This window comes from Mus caroli, chromosome 1 (assembly GCF_900094665.2).
Source record: "Mus caroli chromosome 1, CAROLI_EIJ_v1.1, whole genome shotgun sequence".
Classification (NCBI taxonomy): Eukaryota; Metazoa; Chordata; class Mammalia; order Rodentia; family Muridae; genus Mus; species Mus caroli.
The window spans coordinates 180,778,495-180,794,625 of NC_034570.1; the positions used below are offsets into that span (position 1 = coordinate 180,778,495).

Genomic DNA, 16,131 nt, shown 5'->3' on the forward strand with positions numbered 1-16,131 from the left:
ACGGGATTTAGAAGAACAGCTGCAGTTACCTCAGCTGCCTGTGGTCACACTTGCTCCCAAGCAGGAGGACAAATGTAAGAATTCCCCACACGGGCTGCAGCAGGGCTGTGGTGGGGAGAGCCAAGGTGGCTCACTGTAGGATATCATCCGTTGCAATTCACCCTGATGTCAGGCAAGCTGGCTGGGGCTCAGCCCGGGGCAACTTCGAACAGCACCTTAGGCAGCCTGTGTTCCTGCTGGATCTGGATGTAAGCCAGAGGGGCTCCCCGAGGGGGTTATGATAAAACAAACACAGTAGTTGGAATCTTCTACCAGCTATGGACATGACAGGACCACAGAGCCTCCACTTGCATCCAGATAAATAGCAACACTGCCTCTTCTGCTCTGGGAGCTGCTATGAGGACAACATGGCCTGCTGTTATGAGAAGGCAGCAGGGCGAGCACTGCAGGTAGGGTACCCGTGTAAGCTGGGCCATTATCCATCACTAACATGCTCCCAGGAGCTACACTAGAGAGGCTCAGAATCAGCAACACACAACCCTGAGGTGTCGCTCCTTGAGATGTCTTCCTGCCCAACAGGAGAAAAGAACATCCGCTGCGTTGCCGAGCTCAGGCTCCGCACACGCTGCTGAGGGAATGGCTGCTGTCCTTAGTTCATGGAGACTCACAGGCAGTGATCAGAGAGCTCAGTAGGCAGCCATGAAAAAGCAGGGACAGCTCAGAGCCTCTGAGAGGACAGAACAAATAAATCTCCATCCCGACACAGACAAGTGCTAGACTCTTTTCAAAAGCAGGCACATAGTGGGGACACACTGACATGGGGGTCAATCCTGAAGTAAACCAACCTCCAAGCAGCCAATCCTGGGCCAGAGAGACAGCTCAGAGAGGCCTTTGCCACCAAGCCTGATGACCTGAGTTCAAGCCCCGAACCCACATGGAGAAAGGTGACCAACACCTGTCTGACCTTACATGGGTGTCTAGAACTTTCTATCACTGACAAGAACCTGAGATAACCGGCTTATAAAGAGCAAAAGTGGTTTTGTCTCACAGTTTCAGCGCTCACGGTCACGTGTAAGTATAGTGTCAGACCTGCAGCACATCATGGAGAGAGCAGGGGGAAGAGGTCTGCTCACCTCACAGAATCCAAGAAATGGGGGTGGGGGAGATGGGAGGCAGTGTTCTGATGCTAGGGCACACTGCCCAGTGACCTAAGTCCTTCCTGCTAGGCTCTACCTACTAAGAGCATCATAGGCTTGGGGGGGGGGGGCTAAGCCTTCAACAGGNGGGCATTTGGGGACACTCAAGATCCAAACATTGACAGCTATACACTCAAAATGCTTGAAAGGTAGGTCGTGTATCCTGTATTTCACCATAATAAACAAATAAGCTCACAAAAAGTGTTTTACTGAAGGAGAAATGCAAACAACGACTCTCTGGAAAAGGTTTAAGTTCACTAATAACTTAAATACAAACTAAGGCTCTGTAAAACGCCATCCTCCGTGCTTCCTGTGAAAGGCAGATGCCCGTGCTGTCCAGGAAGCCAAGGGAAGTTTAAAGGATTTGGAAGAAGAGGGTACGCAGTGAGCAGGGAAGAATAATGAGACTACAAGCCAGAGTCTGGCGGTCTGCCTCTCCACTTCCTCCTTGCCAAACAGGAGAGCTGACAGAAGGTAAGATGGAGGCCTGCAGGTGAGCACAGACCTGTAACTGAGATGCCATAAAGGAATGAAGGGAAGCCAGGCCTGAAGCAGGGAGGCAGCAAGAGGCCCCAGCAGGAGCGACCTTCAACAAGAACAAGGAGAAACCAAAGCGTTTCTTTCACTGCACAGGCAGCAGGAAAAAGAGCCTCCTGAAGAAAACCTGAGAGAAGCTGCACAGAACAGCCACAATTCCAGGATAGCCCCAGGCTCCTGCCTCAAAGGGCCCAGCTTGTGATCTGGGAAGAGGAACTGGAGTCACACCTTGGGAGGATTCAGTCAGACAAGAGGGAGAGTTCTAAATCCAGGACACAGAAGGGAGGGAACATCCTGAGAGCACAGGGTGCAGGGGAGAGTCTGTGGAGAGTCTCAGATCTCTTGCTCACACATCACAAAGGCGGCTCTTAGCCCTCTAATGTGAACTCTTTCCAAATTTGGAATCACTGTGAAAATGAGACACATGTGAAAATGAGGTAGGGGCTGCAGGAAACCTAGTGATGTTTCCTGCTGAGGTCCCTGGTGTCCTGCCTCAGCAGAGTTAACCTCTGGACTCGAGGAGGCCCTAGAGCCAGACCTAGAAGGGCCAGTTGCTCCTTCTGCACCTGCCTCTCTGTCACTCTCTGCCCGTCCTGTGTAACCCCAGTGACTTTTGATCTTTTTCTTAAATTATCCCAGTAAAAGCCTGGCTTGGTCAGGTGCTCGAGTGGCTCAGTAACACTTGTGGAGAAGAATGCAGACCAAATTTGGAAAGAAGACCTCAAGTGATAGCCACCTCCACCCACCCAAGCCTTCAAGCAGAACTTACTATGGTCCCTATCAGAACGTCCTGGACACACCATCCATGCCTCACAGACCCTGGGAACTTGCTCCAGATACTATCTTGCCTCAACCCACATTCTGTTGCTGCAGTAGCTACTCCCAAATTCACCAGTCCTCCTTCACCGCTCACAGTCCCACCACCCTCCTTCAGTGCAAATTCCTCACAGCATGGTGTTGGCTTGGCTAAAGGAGGATGACTTGGCCCCAGGAGAGACTGGAGTTGGAGAGGAACAGTGTCTAACAGAGCAGCTCGACACGCCTGTGCCTGGGCAGGAGCCAGGGTTTGAGGGATATTGAGGCCAGGAGGTGCTAGTGATGGGGTTAGAGATGGAAAGCCAGCTACTGAGAGTCAGCGACCACTGGAAAGGGTAGAGCCAGGAGGTCCAGCCTCAGTGGAGTGAATTTGAGACTAACCTAGACTACACAAGAACCTCTCAAAAACCAAAACCAAACAACAACCATATAAGCAATACCGGGAAATGAAATCATACAGTATTATTCCAGTTTAAAGACCCCCTCATCACTCGGGGTGGTGGGACATGCTATAAGCCCAGAATTCAGAATGCTAAGGCAAGAGGATCATAAATTTGAGGGCTAGCCTCAAATACAATGAGGACTAGCCTCAGATATAACCAAGACCCTGTCAAAGAACGGAAACGGGGCCGGGGAGATGGCTTAGTGGTGAAGAGCACTGGCTGATGTTGCAGAGGACTGGGTTCAATTCCCAGTGCCCATGGAGACTCACAACTGTCTCTAACTCCTGTTCTAGAGGATCCAACAGACTTCTGACCTGTGTGGTATTCATGCTGTACAGACACAGATACCAGCAAAGCACCCATACACAAAATAAATCTTCAAATTTTAAAAAAATAAATGAAGAAGACCAGGCAGGAGGAAGAGACAGGCAGACATCTATGAGTTAGAGGTGAGTAGGGTCTACACAGCCAGTTCCAGGACAATCAAGGCTTCAGTGTGAGACCCTGTCTCAGAAAATGAACAAACAAAACAAAAACAACAAACTTAAAAGCAGGCAAGTGCCTGCACTGGGCTGAGGGAGTCCCGGCTTATCAGCAACTGTCTGGAAGCTCTTGGTTACAATGAAAATACAAAAGATACTTCTAAGAAAAGTGAATGTTCTTTTTCCTTTTTTTTGAAACAAGGTCTCAGTACACATTCTAGGCTGGCTTTGAACTCACTGTGGGGCCCAAGGTAGCCTTGAATTTATAATTTTTGCCTCTCCCTCCTGAGTGCTTAGAGTACAGATATTCACCACCATTCCTGCGCAGAATATCCTTTTATAAAAAGGAAGTACTCAGCTCCAATCCTGGAAGCACCAAGTGTTAGTCTTGGGGAGCAGAAGCCTGTGTTCTAAATTTTGTGGACACTTAGAATCCTGTATCGGTGGCAAACCAGCCACAGTCCTAGAAAGAGCAGACAGACAGGAAAAGAAAGATGAAGAAGAGGAGGAAGAGAGAGGTGGAGAAAAAACAGGAGAAAGAGGAAAAGGAGGAATGGGGAGGAGCAAAGAGGAGAAAGGGAAGGGAGAGGAGGCCACAGAGAACAGAGGCAGTGTCCCACTGTCTCAATCACACTCCTGCCTAACTCTCAGGACTCGAGAGACATCTTCAATAGTAATAGTAAGATCCAAGCTTGCCACATGGAGAAGGGCTCCCCGCACATGGAGCTGGGGTAAAAAACGAAGGCACAGTGAGTGAGGTGCAGGATTCAGAAAGCCTGCTCAAAACAGTGGCATCCAGTCTCCGCTCCCTCTGCCCAACTCTCTCATGTTTAAGGACTCTGGTAACTCGTGGTAAGCAGAGAAAGATGCTGAAGTCAGAGCCAGGGCTGCCCGAGTTCGAGAGCAGGGCTTATTACTGCTGATGCTCCTACAGACAAGCTTCTAGTGCAGGCAAGCTCCTATCCTTTGGACAGAATAAACTCCCTGCCTAGCAAAGTAATAAAACACGATGAAGCAGGAAGCAGAGAACATCCTCCACTTCCCCAAGGACACACACAGCCTTCTGGCCTGCAGGCTTGCATGCTCAGCTGTCGCCAGCCAGGACCGGGACTGACTGCTGCCATGTCTCTGGGATATGTGATTCCTGCACCTCTCAGGAGTCCTGCTCAGCAAACGGGGTCCCTGGGGTCCAGGGAAGCCACCTCCATGGCGGCACTCCGGGTTTTCATTTTATATAACATGACACTCCCACCAGAGGACATGTCTCTCTGTAACCATATCCTTGGCCACTGAGCTCAGTTGCTCCCTGGCTGCTCTCCCGAGTAAAAAAAGAGAGGGTCACTTGGTGTCTCCCTTTACCCCAGAGACTAATTCATCCAGTGTCCTGGAAAGTCCCTTTAAGCCACAGCCAAATGCTTCCTTGGCGCCAGATAAGCTGGTAAGAGACAGGTCACTGTTCTCTGTAAGCTTCAGAGGTAAAAATCAAAAATCACTGTCATAAAAGGATAGGAAGAGGAAGAGGAAGATTGTGATGATGAAGATGAAGATGGTTAGCAAAAACTCTAGGAATGATTCACACTGAGAAGTCTGGCTGATTGATTACAAATTCACTCCATAAGTCATTTGCTAGGGAGACATGGGGGGCGGGGGGAGTAAAACACGCACGGAGGGCAGATAGGGTGGACCCTGGGGTTCTATGCTTTTTTGGAGTGGTTGGTGTTGACCTGGTGACATTAGCTTTTGATGAAGATATTACAGGAGCTGAATACATAATGGATTTGGCTCAGCCCAACCTCAGAGCTTAGCCAGCAAACCCCCTGCCTGCTCCTCTTGGCAGCAGAACAGGACTCAGTAGCTGGACACGAGGTCTCTTCCTGCCCTGTCCTGCCAAGGATGGGCTGAGCCGGTCCCATCCCTCCCAACCCGCCCATCCCATCCCATCCCATCCCATCCCATCCCATCCCATCCCATCCCACCCTTTCCAGCGAAGCCACTGACCTTAGCCAGGAAGGCAGCGTTTCTGATGGCGCCTACCATCTCTCCCCCTCTGGGGTGGACCTTGGCAACGTGCAGCCACATCCGCTCCCAGGTGTGGCTATCGATCGGGAACCCGCTCTTGTTCACGTGGAACAGCACCCCTCCGTCTTTGTCCTCCTCCTCGGAGCCTCCGCTGGTGGCGAGGCTCACGGGCCGCGCGTGGCTGCTCCGGGATCGGGTGCCTTTGGTGATTTTGGGGTGGGGGCAGCGGTGAGTGTCGGCGGCAGAGCCGGTCATGATGAGGGGCACGCGGCAAAGGGGCGGAGGACGCCGACACGCCGGGGATCAGGGCCCCGCGGGGGTTTGGGGGTGGCCTTTTAACTCTCGCGGCCACAGGACACACGAAGGGAAACCCGCTCACCGACCGGGCCTGAAAGCACTGGAAACAGCAGACACTGCAGCTCAGTAAGACAGGCATGGGGGTTCCCGCCTCGCTGCCCCAGACCCACCCCCTCAGGACTAACGCGAGCTTCCAGCCCCGCCGATTACCTAGCAGGGCGGCTGGAAAGACGCCACGAAGCCTCACACCCAGCTGCACTCGGGGATGGGGAGGCATGCAAGGAGCGCGGGGTGAGGAGGGGACGGGGTAGGAAGAAGCAAGGCAGCTGTGTAGCAAGAAGACTCGAGGGTCCCCTCCAGCTTCACGCATCCCTGGGTCCCCAGATGTGGTGGACTGCCACGGACCCAGAGCGAGCGGGCACGTGAGCGCCCGGGGCTGGCGCGAGGGCGCCGCAGCAGCCTCTGCTTGTTAGGGAGGCCTGGCGTCTTCCCGGAAGCCCCCCGAACCCTGGCGCGCGAGGGGCGGCTCCAGCCGGGGTTCCCGGGCAAGCGCAGCGCCGCCCCCTTCCCGCGGGTCCCGCGCGGGCTCCGCGAGTGACAGCTGCGGGCCGCCACGACGCGCGCGGGGCCCGGGGACCCACCTCGGGCCGGCCTCATTGCTGCAGAAGGCTGTTGGGGTTGAGGCGGTCGTCGCCTCATTCCATGTCCCATTCTCGAATGTTATTCTGTGACATATAACTGAGTCACCCGGGCAGCCGCCGATGTTCCGAATGCGGCCATTGGACACCGCAACAAAGAGGGGCGGGTCCCGAGCTTGGGACTCTACAACCCGGAGCTCTGCATCTCTGCGATTGGTTCCAGGATTCCCGGGCGGGAGGGGATCCGAGTTAGGGAAGCTGGGCTGCCACGCGAAATCCGATGCTGCAGTATCCTGGGAGCCCCGCGGAGCTGGAACGACTGTCCAGAGACTAAGATCCAGTTTCCCTTGGGCAGAGGCGCAGCAGCTAAGGCCCAGAGGTGTGATAAGGAAGTAGTGGGCCTGGTGGAGCAATGTTGGTCGAGGAGCTGGGCACAGTGACTACATAGGGCTCTGGGTGGCTCTAGGAATGGCCAACTTTAATACTTATTTAAATTCTTCATTACAAGTTTCTCCCCAGATTAACAAGTGGGTACAGCCCTAAATCCTCTATTAGTAGATGTGGATAACAAGGTTCCTCAACCCAAGCTGCTGTGAGAGGCAATTCGAGCCCCTTCTGTTCTGTAGTCACTGTAGAGGGATGCTTGAAGCCAAGGGAGTGGCCTTCCCACAGCTTCTCCTCCTCTTTGTCTTCTTCTTCTTCTTCTTCTTCTTCTTCTTCTTCTTCTTCTTCTTCTTCTTCTTCTTCTTCTTCTTCTCTCTCTCTCTCTCTCTCTCTCCTCTCTCTCTCTCTCTCTCTCTCTCTCTCTCTCTCTCTCTCTCTCTCCCCCCCCCCCCCCCCCCCCCCCCCCCCCCCCCCCCCCCCCCCCCCCCCCCCCCCGTCCCTCAGAGTCACAGCACCCAGGCTAGTCTCAGACTTGCTATGCAGAGAAGGATGAACTTGAACTCCTGGTTGATCTGCCTTCACCTTGCCAGTGCTGGGAATTCCAGGGGCTTTACACGCCCTAGCTGTGCAGCGCTGGATGGCACCCAATGTGCCAAAGGACTTGCATCCCCAGCCACGAAATTCTCTCTCTCTCTCTCTCTCTCTCTCTCTCTCTCTCTCTCTCTCTCCCCCCCCCTCTCTCCCTCTCTCCCTCCCTCCCTCCAGCCCGTGGGGGGGTTGGGGGGTGGGGGTGTGTTTATACGTGAGGCTGGAGTATTGGGTTCAGTGTTAAGATCACTGTCTTTACTGAAGCCCAGCACTTTGGGTTCAGCACCCGTTCTCAGCTCCAGGAGAATCGCACAAGTTGGGCCTCCTGGGTACCTGCGCTCTCATGTTTGTGCTGACATATATGCAAAGACATGTAATTTAAAAATATTAGAAATAAATATTTTTAACCCTTTTACATTTTGCATTTGTCGTGTGTAAGTGTGCAGGTGTACGTATTTGGAGAGCGTGTGTGAGTATGTAGGTGTACGCGTGGAGAGTGTATATGTGTGTACGTGTGTCGAGATCAGAGGACAAAGTTCTGGTGGCCATTCTCTCATTATACCACATAGGTTCCAGGGGTCAAACTCAGGACCTCGGGCTTGGTGACCAGCCAGTAACCACTGAGCCATCTCACCAGCCCAAAGTACTTTTTTCTTAATGATAGTGTCTTCCTCCTTGCTTCCTCCCTCCCTCTCTCACTTCCTCTCTCTCTCCCTCTTATTTTGAGAAAGAGCAAGCCAAAGTGGAAGAAGCCACAGACTGCTGACCCTGAGGTCCAACAAGTCTAGGTTTGTCTCTTGCTGAGTTGTGTATCCCCAGGACACACAGTTCGTCTGCTCTGTGAGGAAAACCAGAGCCCCTTTGGCTCTTAGGTCATGTAGCTTTCTTAGGAACATCGAGGAGCCTGTCTGTCAACCACGGGAAGCAAATCTCCCAGCTGGACACCATGGGGAAGAGCCCTGCCTAGGACTAGTTTCTGGCTGCTCAGCTCTATGTGGGAGTTGGGATGGAAACCTCTATGAGGCAGGCAGGGTGGGAGCCAGGATCAGTAGAGGATCAATGGAGGCGACCTGGGTTCTAAACCTACCAGGATAGAGCCCTGGGCATGAGACTATGGAGTCATCACTGAGCACAGTAACCCCCGGTCTACGTCAGAACCATCTTAACAGTCCTCGGGCAACAAGCACACCTGGAAAAGGATCAGGAGGGAGAGGACAATGTGTGCCCAGAGAATCTCAATCCTAATTAAAAGGAAACCCACCTGTTTGCTCATCCCAAACGGCCCTTCTCTCTTGTCTGCAGTTCATCCTTAAGTCCATCTCTCTCCCTTCCACTTCCCTGGTACCCAGACCAGAAAAGGAACTCAGGGCAGCACTTCTGTGGACTGGGATTTGGCCTGCCCGCCTCTTCGAGAAAACAGCTCACACCTGTGCTCAAAGGACAGCAAAGACCAGGCTCGCCGCCCTTACTGTGACAAGGCTGCCCACAGATGGACCAAGTCCAGCCAGGTCTGCTCAGCTTGGTCAACCGGAGCCTGAACCCTGCTTTGCCTGAGTAGGAACCCCAGACACCAGAAAGAGATAGTGGTCACCTTCCTGCTTTGAACTGTGTCTATCATGGTCTTTTGACTGTGCTGGGAAAAGCTGCCATGGTCTGAAGCACACACAGGACCAGCGATTTGCATGCTGCCTTGCATTGCTCCCTAACTGTGCTGAGAGCTGGTCTTGCCATACAGAGGATCAAGGCAGCATCCAGTGAGTGCTCGGTGTCTGCTGAGCACAGCCTGAGCCCTTTACATGTATGCCCTTACGTGATGCTTACAAGGTCCCTGTGGGCTTTAAAGTAACACTAGGGAAGCTTGGGTAATTTCCACTAGGTCCAGACAGCAAAGCTGTGGTTTGGATGTTGAATGTCTTCCCTACGGTCTCTGGGTTCAATTCTCAGTCCCCGATTTGGTGCTGTTCTAAAGTGGTGGAGACTCTGAAGGGGGACCTCTCGGGAGGTTTCAGGTTACTGGAGACGGGTCCTTGAAAGGAACTCTGGGGCCTGGTCTCACAGTCTCCTGATGTCATCCCCAGAGGTCAAAAAAGCATGTGTTCCCAGTAAAGTTGATTGGCACCTCCCAAAGAGTGAGCCAAAGAAGCCTTCTCTCTTTCTAAGCTGATCGTCTCATATGTACATCACAGTAACAAAAAGCTAACTGACTCGGCAAATATAAAAATAGTCCTGCTGAGCCTCTACTCTGGTAAAAAGCATAATTGTTTTTTTTTCTAACTATGCACCTGTTTCTACACTGAACTTCGTTTGTTTGTCTGTCTGTCTCTGTTTTGTTTCACGACAGGGTCTCTTCATGTCTCTATGGCTGTTCTGGAACTCACTATGTAGACCATTATGTAAAATGGCCTCAAACTCACAAAGATTCACCTGCCTCTGCCTCCCAAGTGCTGAGATTAAAGGCACGCACCACTATGCCTGGTTTACACTGAGCTAATACCCAGAGAATTCAGGAAAACTCAATATTAAGCCTAAGCTGATAGCCTCATTAGGGGCCGAGAAATAGCACAGCCCCTCTGCTCTGAGAAGTAGGTTTCCAGATCCAGCCAGAGTCCCTCACACAGCTGAGAAGACAGAGATAACCCCTTCTCTGGAGAAGTCAGCCCTGAACCCAGACTCAGGGATCCTGAACAGCTCAGGCAAACAACCCCATGAGAAAAATTAGTCATGTGTGCCTCCCACCCACCCCCAGCAAGGCAAGAGTCAGCATAAATAAGTCATTAGAAACTGAACTCAGAAGCTGAATATAACATGCTTTGTTTAAAGTTTTTACAGAGACAAAAGAGAGTTACAAACAGAGGAAAGTTAAAATTGACCAGATGAGAGAAAGATCCACTGGGCTGTGGGTCAGTGGAAGACAGCTGAGAACCTGCTGTGCAGGCATCGTGGGCGAGGGGCTGGGGAGTGAGTGCACGGCAGCAAAACTTGGTTTTGCCAGTGTAGAGGTTGCTTAGTGTTAATAATATTTACTCTCTTTAATTCTTAGTTATATTGGGCCAGAAGCCGATGACTTTGGATGAATTATCACCTTTTGCTTGGTGGTGTGTATGTGTGTGCATGTTGGGGGTGGGGGAGATTCGGTGAAGGATTTATAGCCAGGACTCCCCTTTCTTAACAGGTAGCCAGAAGCATCTTCCTGGCCAGGGAGCTCATTAACTTTTTGAACCAGAGAGAAAAAAAAGAAAGGGAAAGAATTAAGGTGCTTTATACAGGCAAATGTGCAGACACACACACACATGCAGACACACAGACAGACACACACACACACAGAGACACATACACAAACAGACACACACATATATCCATACACCCACACCCTGGCTGAGCCTGACCGTCTGTCAAAATCAACTCCACAGGTATTCATGCATGCTAACATAATACACACATATACATACATGTACAAATGTATATGAATGGACATATATAGTTGGATGGATGGATGGGACAGAGTCCCCCAAGCCACCATATCATCTTTATTTCCCTTTTGTGGCCTTTTTTTATATCTTCTTAGATAAAAGCTCTTTAGAGAATTACCTCATAGTTGAAATGTTACACAAAATGGGGGTTACAGAAGGATGTGGCTATTAAGGTCTAAGAAGTATTTCACTCTGTAAGTTCAGTTTCATATGGTCTCGCCTTACCAGAGTGCACACCTGTGGCTTCATCCTTGGAGCTGAGTGCTTTTCCTTGAACACAAATGTGTCCCAAGCCTATTTCTCTTTTTAGTGTAATTGTGGAAGATCACTGTGTCTCTTACTGCGCAGCCTTCACTTGCGAATCTCGTCTTGATTTTGACTTTATTTATTTATCTTTCTAGCAAAATCACTAAAGCCATCTATTAAAACTTTCTTAAGATTATGTCAACGAGTCGGGCATGGTGGCTCATGCCTTTAATCCCAGCACTCGGGAGGCAGAGGCAGGCGGATTTCTGAGTTCGAGGCCAGCCTGGTCTACAAAGTGAGTGCCAGGACAGCCAGGGCTACACAGAGAAACCCTGTCTCAAAAAACAAAAACAAACAAACAAAAAAGATTATGTCAACAAAATCAGGAATTCTATAAAATCATTAATTCGCCTACACAGCATTAATTCATGAAAGTTTATCTTTATGTTGATCTGCAGAAAATATGTTCAGTAGGGTGAGCTAATGCCCAGAGATTATTATACTCATTTAATAACAACAGGAAAGGCATATCAGCTGCAAGAAGCAATCCTGAGATGAAGTCTCTTTGGGACCCTTGCCTCATAGAGCTCACCCACCACAGACCATAAAATGTCTGCCTCCAGGAATGGAGGCAGACCTCCAGGAAGGCCACCTGATAGTCTTAGCCTATCCTACATGGCTCCTGACAGGACAGTGCCCACCAGCATATGTGAAGCCATCTTGCTGGCCCCCCTCCTTGCTTTTTATGTGCGTTACATCAAACACTGAAATAACAGTTCTCATAAAAGCCTTTGAGAAAATTGAAAAAGAATGAATGGCTTGTATATAAAGTGATGGCGACCGTCAAGTATCAGAACCAGACTCAAACACAGACTCTCTTAATCTAATTTCCCCCTCCCCTCCTCTCACTTAGGGTTGACCTTAATTTGTGATTGTATTAGGATTCTCTAAAGGAACAATCAATAGGATGCACACACACACACACACACACACACACACACACACCACATCACACATTAAGTGAGCCTGTGTTAAAATAGCAACAGCAGCTGAATCACACATGAGAGGCTGAGAATCTGGAAGTTTCCTGCTTCTTGGGGCTGCGAGCCTCAGCAGTCTCCATCTGGAGAGCTACTGGTCTTTATTTAGTTCACTACTAAATCCTGGAAACATTGGTTCTGGTGTCAATGCAACCGGGTAAACCAGCTCATTGAAAGGGAAGGCCAATAAGAAAAAGGCGCATCTGCTTCTACCATGCCCTTTCTATCTGGGCTGCTACCAGAAGTTGCAGCCGCAGCCACAGTCGCAGTCACGGCCACAGCCACGGCCATGGAGAGTCTGCCCCCAGTGATCAAGACAGTCAGCACAGTTTGTCAGGGAAAACTCCTACCCACTTCCTCCCGTAATAAAGATTTGTGGCAATTTGACAGCAAAACTAATCATAATATTGATTTTGCTGCCTCAGTCCCTGACGTAGCTCTTTTGTTCACTTTCAGTGCCGGGGCTCGAATCCAGTGGGCTGCGTCCCAGATCTTTCTTCTCTGTTTCGGTCTGCGCACATGTGTGTGAGGGTGCGCTTGCCAGCAGACACATGTGGAGACCAATTGCTGCTCCATTTTATTATTTTATTTTATTTTATTTTCGTTTTTTGAGACAGGGTTTCTCTGTATAGTCCTGGCTGTCCTGGAACTCACTCTGTAGACCAGGCTGGCCTCGAACTCAGAAGTCCGCCTGCCTCTGCCTCCCGAGTGCTGGGATTAAAGGCGTGCGCCACCACGCCTGGCTCCATTTTATTTTTGAAATTACATATTTACTTGTGGTTCTCACACATGCCTCGGGAGTGTGGAGGTCAGAGGATAATTTTCATAAATCGGTTTTCTCTTTCCACCAAAGCGGGGGAGGGCGGTGTCCTAGGACTTGAACTTGGACCACTGGAATTAGCTGCAAGCACCCTCAGAAGATTTACTGTGCCGTTTCTCTGCCCTCCCACCCCATATTTTATTTTTGAGTGTCTCTCCCAGAAACTGGAACTCCTCGTTTCAGCTAGACTGAGCACCGATCCCCACTCACCAGCACAGGGGCTACTCGTAGACTAGTCTGGCCTCAAACGCCTAGAAATCTGCAGCCTTTGCCTCCCCAGGGTTAAAGGCATATGTCCCATAGCTGGCTCACCTGGTGTCTCACATTGCTCCTGGGCATCTGGCTCTGGTCCTCCTCTTGTTCAGCAAGTACTTCATCCGATTTCCCAGCAGGACGTCTCCACAACACCCCACTCCTTTTGCTTTATCTTAGAGAGAGAGAGAGAGAGAGAGAGAGAGAGAGAGAGAGAGAGAGAACGGACTTACTAATCACAGACATTTTTTTCCTGGCTGTCCTCATCAAAGGGTTATGTTGCTCCTCACACCTGAGCTCAGCATTACATGGCAACACTCAAAGCAAAACCCACTGTTTACTTCTGCGACTTGTCCCTTGTGTTGGGGGCTGCTGGAGAAGGGGGGCATGAAGGAGAGTCAGAAACTAAAACAGGAGACTAGGACAAGGACAGAGGTGGGTCCCCAAAACCTGCAGGCAGCACCCGGGGCCCTGACACCATTCTTTGTAGGGTCCAGCATTGTAAGGTGCTTTGAGGACATTTGGCTAGAAAGAACAGACACAGACTTTCTTGGATGCCCAGGGAAGAGGGTCACCTACTGTAAAAGGACTGCCTTCTGTTACAATGGCCACCTGTGAGGAGCCTGCTGACCTGTCCCCACTCTGTACTAATGGCTCTGTGCCCATCTCTCTCTTGGGAAGCAGCCCTCTTGCAATCACAGGTCACCTGGACTTAAAGCGGCATTGCGTCTCACCAAACCCTCAGAAATGGAAAACCCTGTGAGTTGAAGTTTCATTTAGGGCAGGCAAGATGGCTCAGTAGGTAAAAGAGCTTGCTGCCAAGCATGACAACCTGGCTTTGATCCTGAGGACCCACACAATTTGAGAGAGAGCTGACTCCCAAAAGTTGTCCTCTGACCTAAACACAATACATACATACATACGTACATACATACGACTTTTAAAGTGTATTTGATCGGATGTGATGACTCACATCTGTAATTTCAGCACTTAGGGGATTTGAGCAAATCTAGGATATGTAGAAAGACCCAGCATCATAGAAGAAAAAGAAATGTACTAAATACCCCTAACCTATCAAATATCCACCCAGCTTACCTCAAACAAGCTCAGAACACTTTCCGAGCCTGCAGCAGGGCAGAAGCACCCCACACAAAGCCTGTTTGTAGTCAACTTAGCCAACTGTGAATGTTTCCTCTTTTGAAAACTAGTCCAATAGCACCCAAGTCACACACGTTCACAGAGAACTCAGTTAGATGGTACACCAGGAAGCAGCTGGCGCCTCATCCTTAGCCAGATCTTGGAGATGCTGTGGTCATGAGCCCTCCTCGCCAGCTGCAGTCCGCCTGTGCACTTGACCATCAATTTCACTGTCACATGCTTAAAAGAGAAAGAATTTTTTTAAAAGCTGCTAATGGACTAGAGAAATGACTCCTCAGTCATTAAGAGCACTATCTGCTCATCCAGAGATCCCACGTTCCATTCCCAGTACCCACAGCATAGCCTACAATGGTCTGTAACTCCAGTTCTAAGGGCTCTGCTGCCCTCTTCTGGCCTCTGTGGGTACCAGGCACAAAAGTGGAGCATGGGCTTACAGGTAAGCAAAATACCCACACAGATTAAAAGAAAAAAGTTAAATAATAAAACTTGATCTTTAAAAGGTTTTGGTGTCTAGTTATTGTACATAGTTATGGGTTATATAAAGAATTCCTCATGAAGTGTACTGGCACTATTGACCCTGCCCATCCATCCCCTCTCCTTACAGCCTGCCCAGTGGTTCCCTTCCTCCCCCCCAAGCAACTCCATTTCCACTTTCATGTCATATATAAGACTAGAATGGTCCCATTCCAGCTGATGCTAATGAGAGTCCAGACTCTCCAACAGCCCTCAGCATGCTCAAGGGTCCTGGAGTGTGTGTGTGTGTGTGTGTGTGTGTGTGTGTGTGTGTGTGTGGTGGGGGGGATTGTTGAACCAATGATGAAGGTGAATCTTATCTTCTCTCCCAGGATCTTTATTGGAGTGTTTTGTTGTTGTTGTTGTTGTTGTGACAGCTTATTTGTGTGTTTGTTGCAGGATATTTGATTACACTCTAAGCCCTGAGATTGTGTTATTTACTGAAAAAAAACAAAAAACAAAAAACTTCTAGCTGTGGTGTGGCTTACTCACCTTTAATCCCTCTGGCTGGAATACAGACACATTTAGTACACACGTTTAAGCCCAAACAATGAAGGTAAAGTTAGTTTGTAGATGGAAGCACTGGTGTTTGAAAGTGATGTCTAATTGAGTGGCAGACAAAGTGATGAATCAGAGAAAGATTTGACAGAATAGGCTATGCCCAACTCTCAGGAGAACAGAGAGGGAAGCTACCCAAGGGTCAGTGCAGAGAGGAGGAGGAGGGGAAGGAGGAGGCAGTTTTTACCTGGAGAATTGTACAGAGACAGGTTGAAAGTAAAGAACAAGCTAGACATGGGTGAAGACAGAGCAAGCCAGAGAATGAGAAGAAGCCAGAAGATTAGAACAGATTGCCAGAGTTAGGATGAGGTCAAGCAGAGCACTTCAGGAGAGGCCAAGAGAGAGAGAGAGAGAAGCCAGAGAGAATCAGCCTGGACAGGAGTTTGAGCCAGAACAGCTGAGTAGAACCAGCCAGAGTTCATAAAGAACTAAAAGGGTGATCTTATTCAGCAGTAAGTCTCAGGGGGTGAAAACATTCTAGGCCTAGATTAGACTGTACGAAGGCTAGAAGCTTCCAGGACCAGGCCTAGGTTTGCAGACTGAGTCAGTAAGCCTCTGAGACGACAATTACATCAGGCAAATAAAAGTTATCATTACAGGGTTTGTCTGTTTGGGGGTTTTGTTTGTTTTTAAATAAAAGAAAGCAGCATATTTGTATTCCAGAAGCCATGGCT

General features: G+C 49.8%; 1 protein-coding gene across 5 annotated transcripts in view; it reads right to left on the reverse strand.

Moving 5' to 3' along the window:
* Positions 1-6,492, reverse strand: part of Vash2 (vasohibin 2) — a 28,445-nt gene extending 21,953 nt beyond the window's left edge. For 3 of the 5 annotated variants that reach the window (XM_021171149.1, XM_021171144.2, XM_021171130.2), the window contains exons 1-2: positions 6,001-6,319; positions 5,473-5,890 (exon numbers count right to left, since the gene is read on the reverse strand). In XM_021171149.1, coding sequence (XP_021026808.1) covers positions 5,473-5,748 — 276 coding nt within the window. In that variant the 5' untranslated portion in view covers positions 5,749-5,890; positions 6,001-6,319. Of the gene's footprint in view, positions 1-5,472; positions 5,907-6,000; positions 6,320-6,431 lie in introns of those variants that run through there. The other 2 variants (XM_021171134.2, XM_021171138.2) reach the window with 2 other exon arrangements.
* Between the last annotated feature and the right edge of the window lie 9,639 nt (positions 6,493-16,131).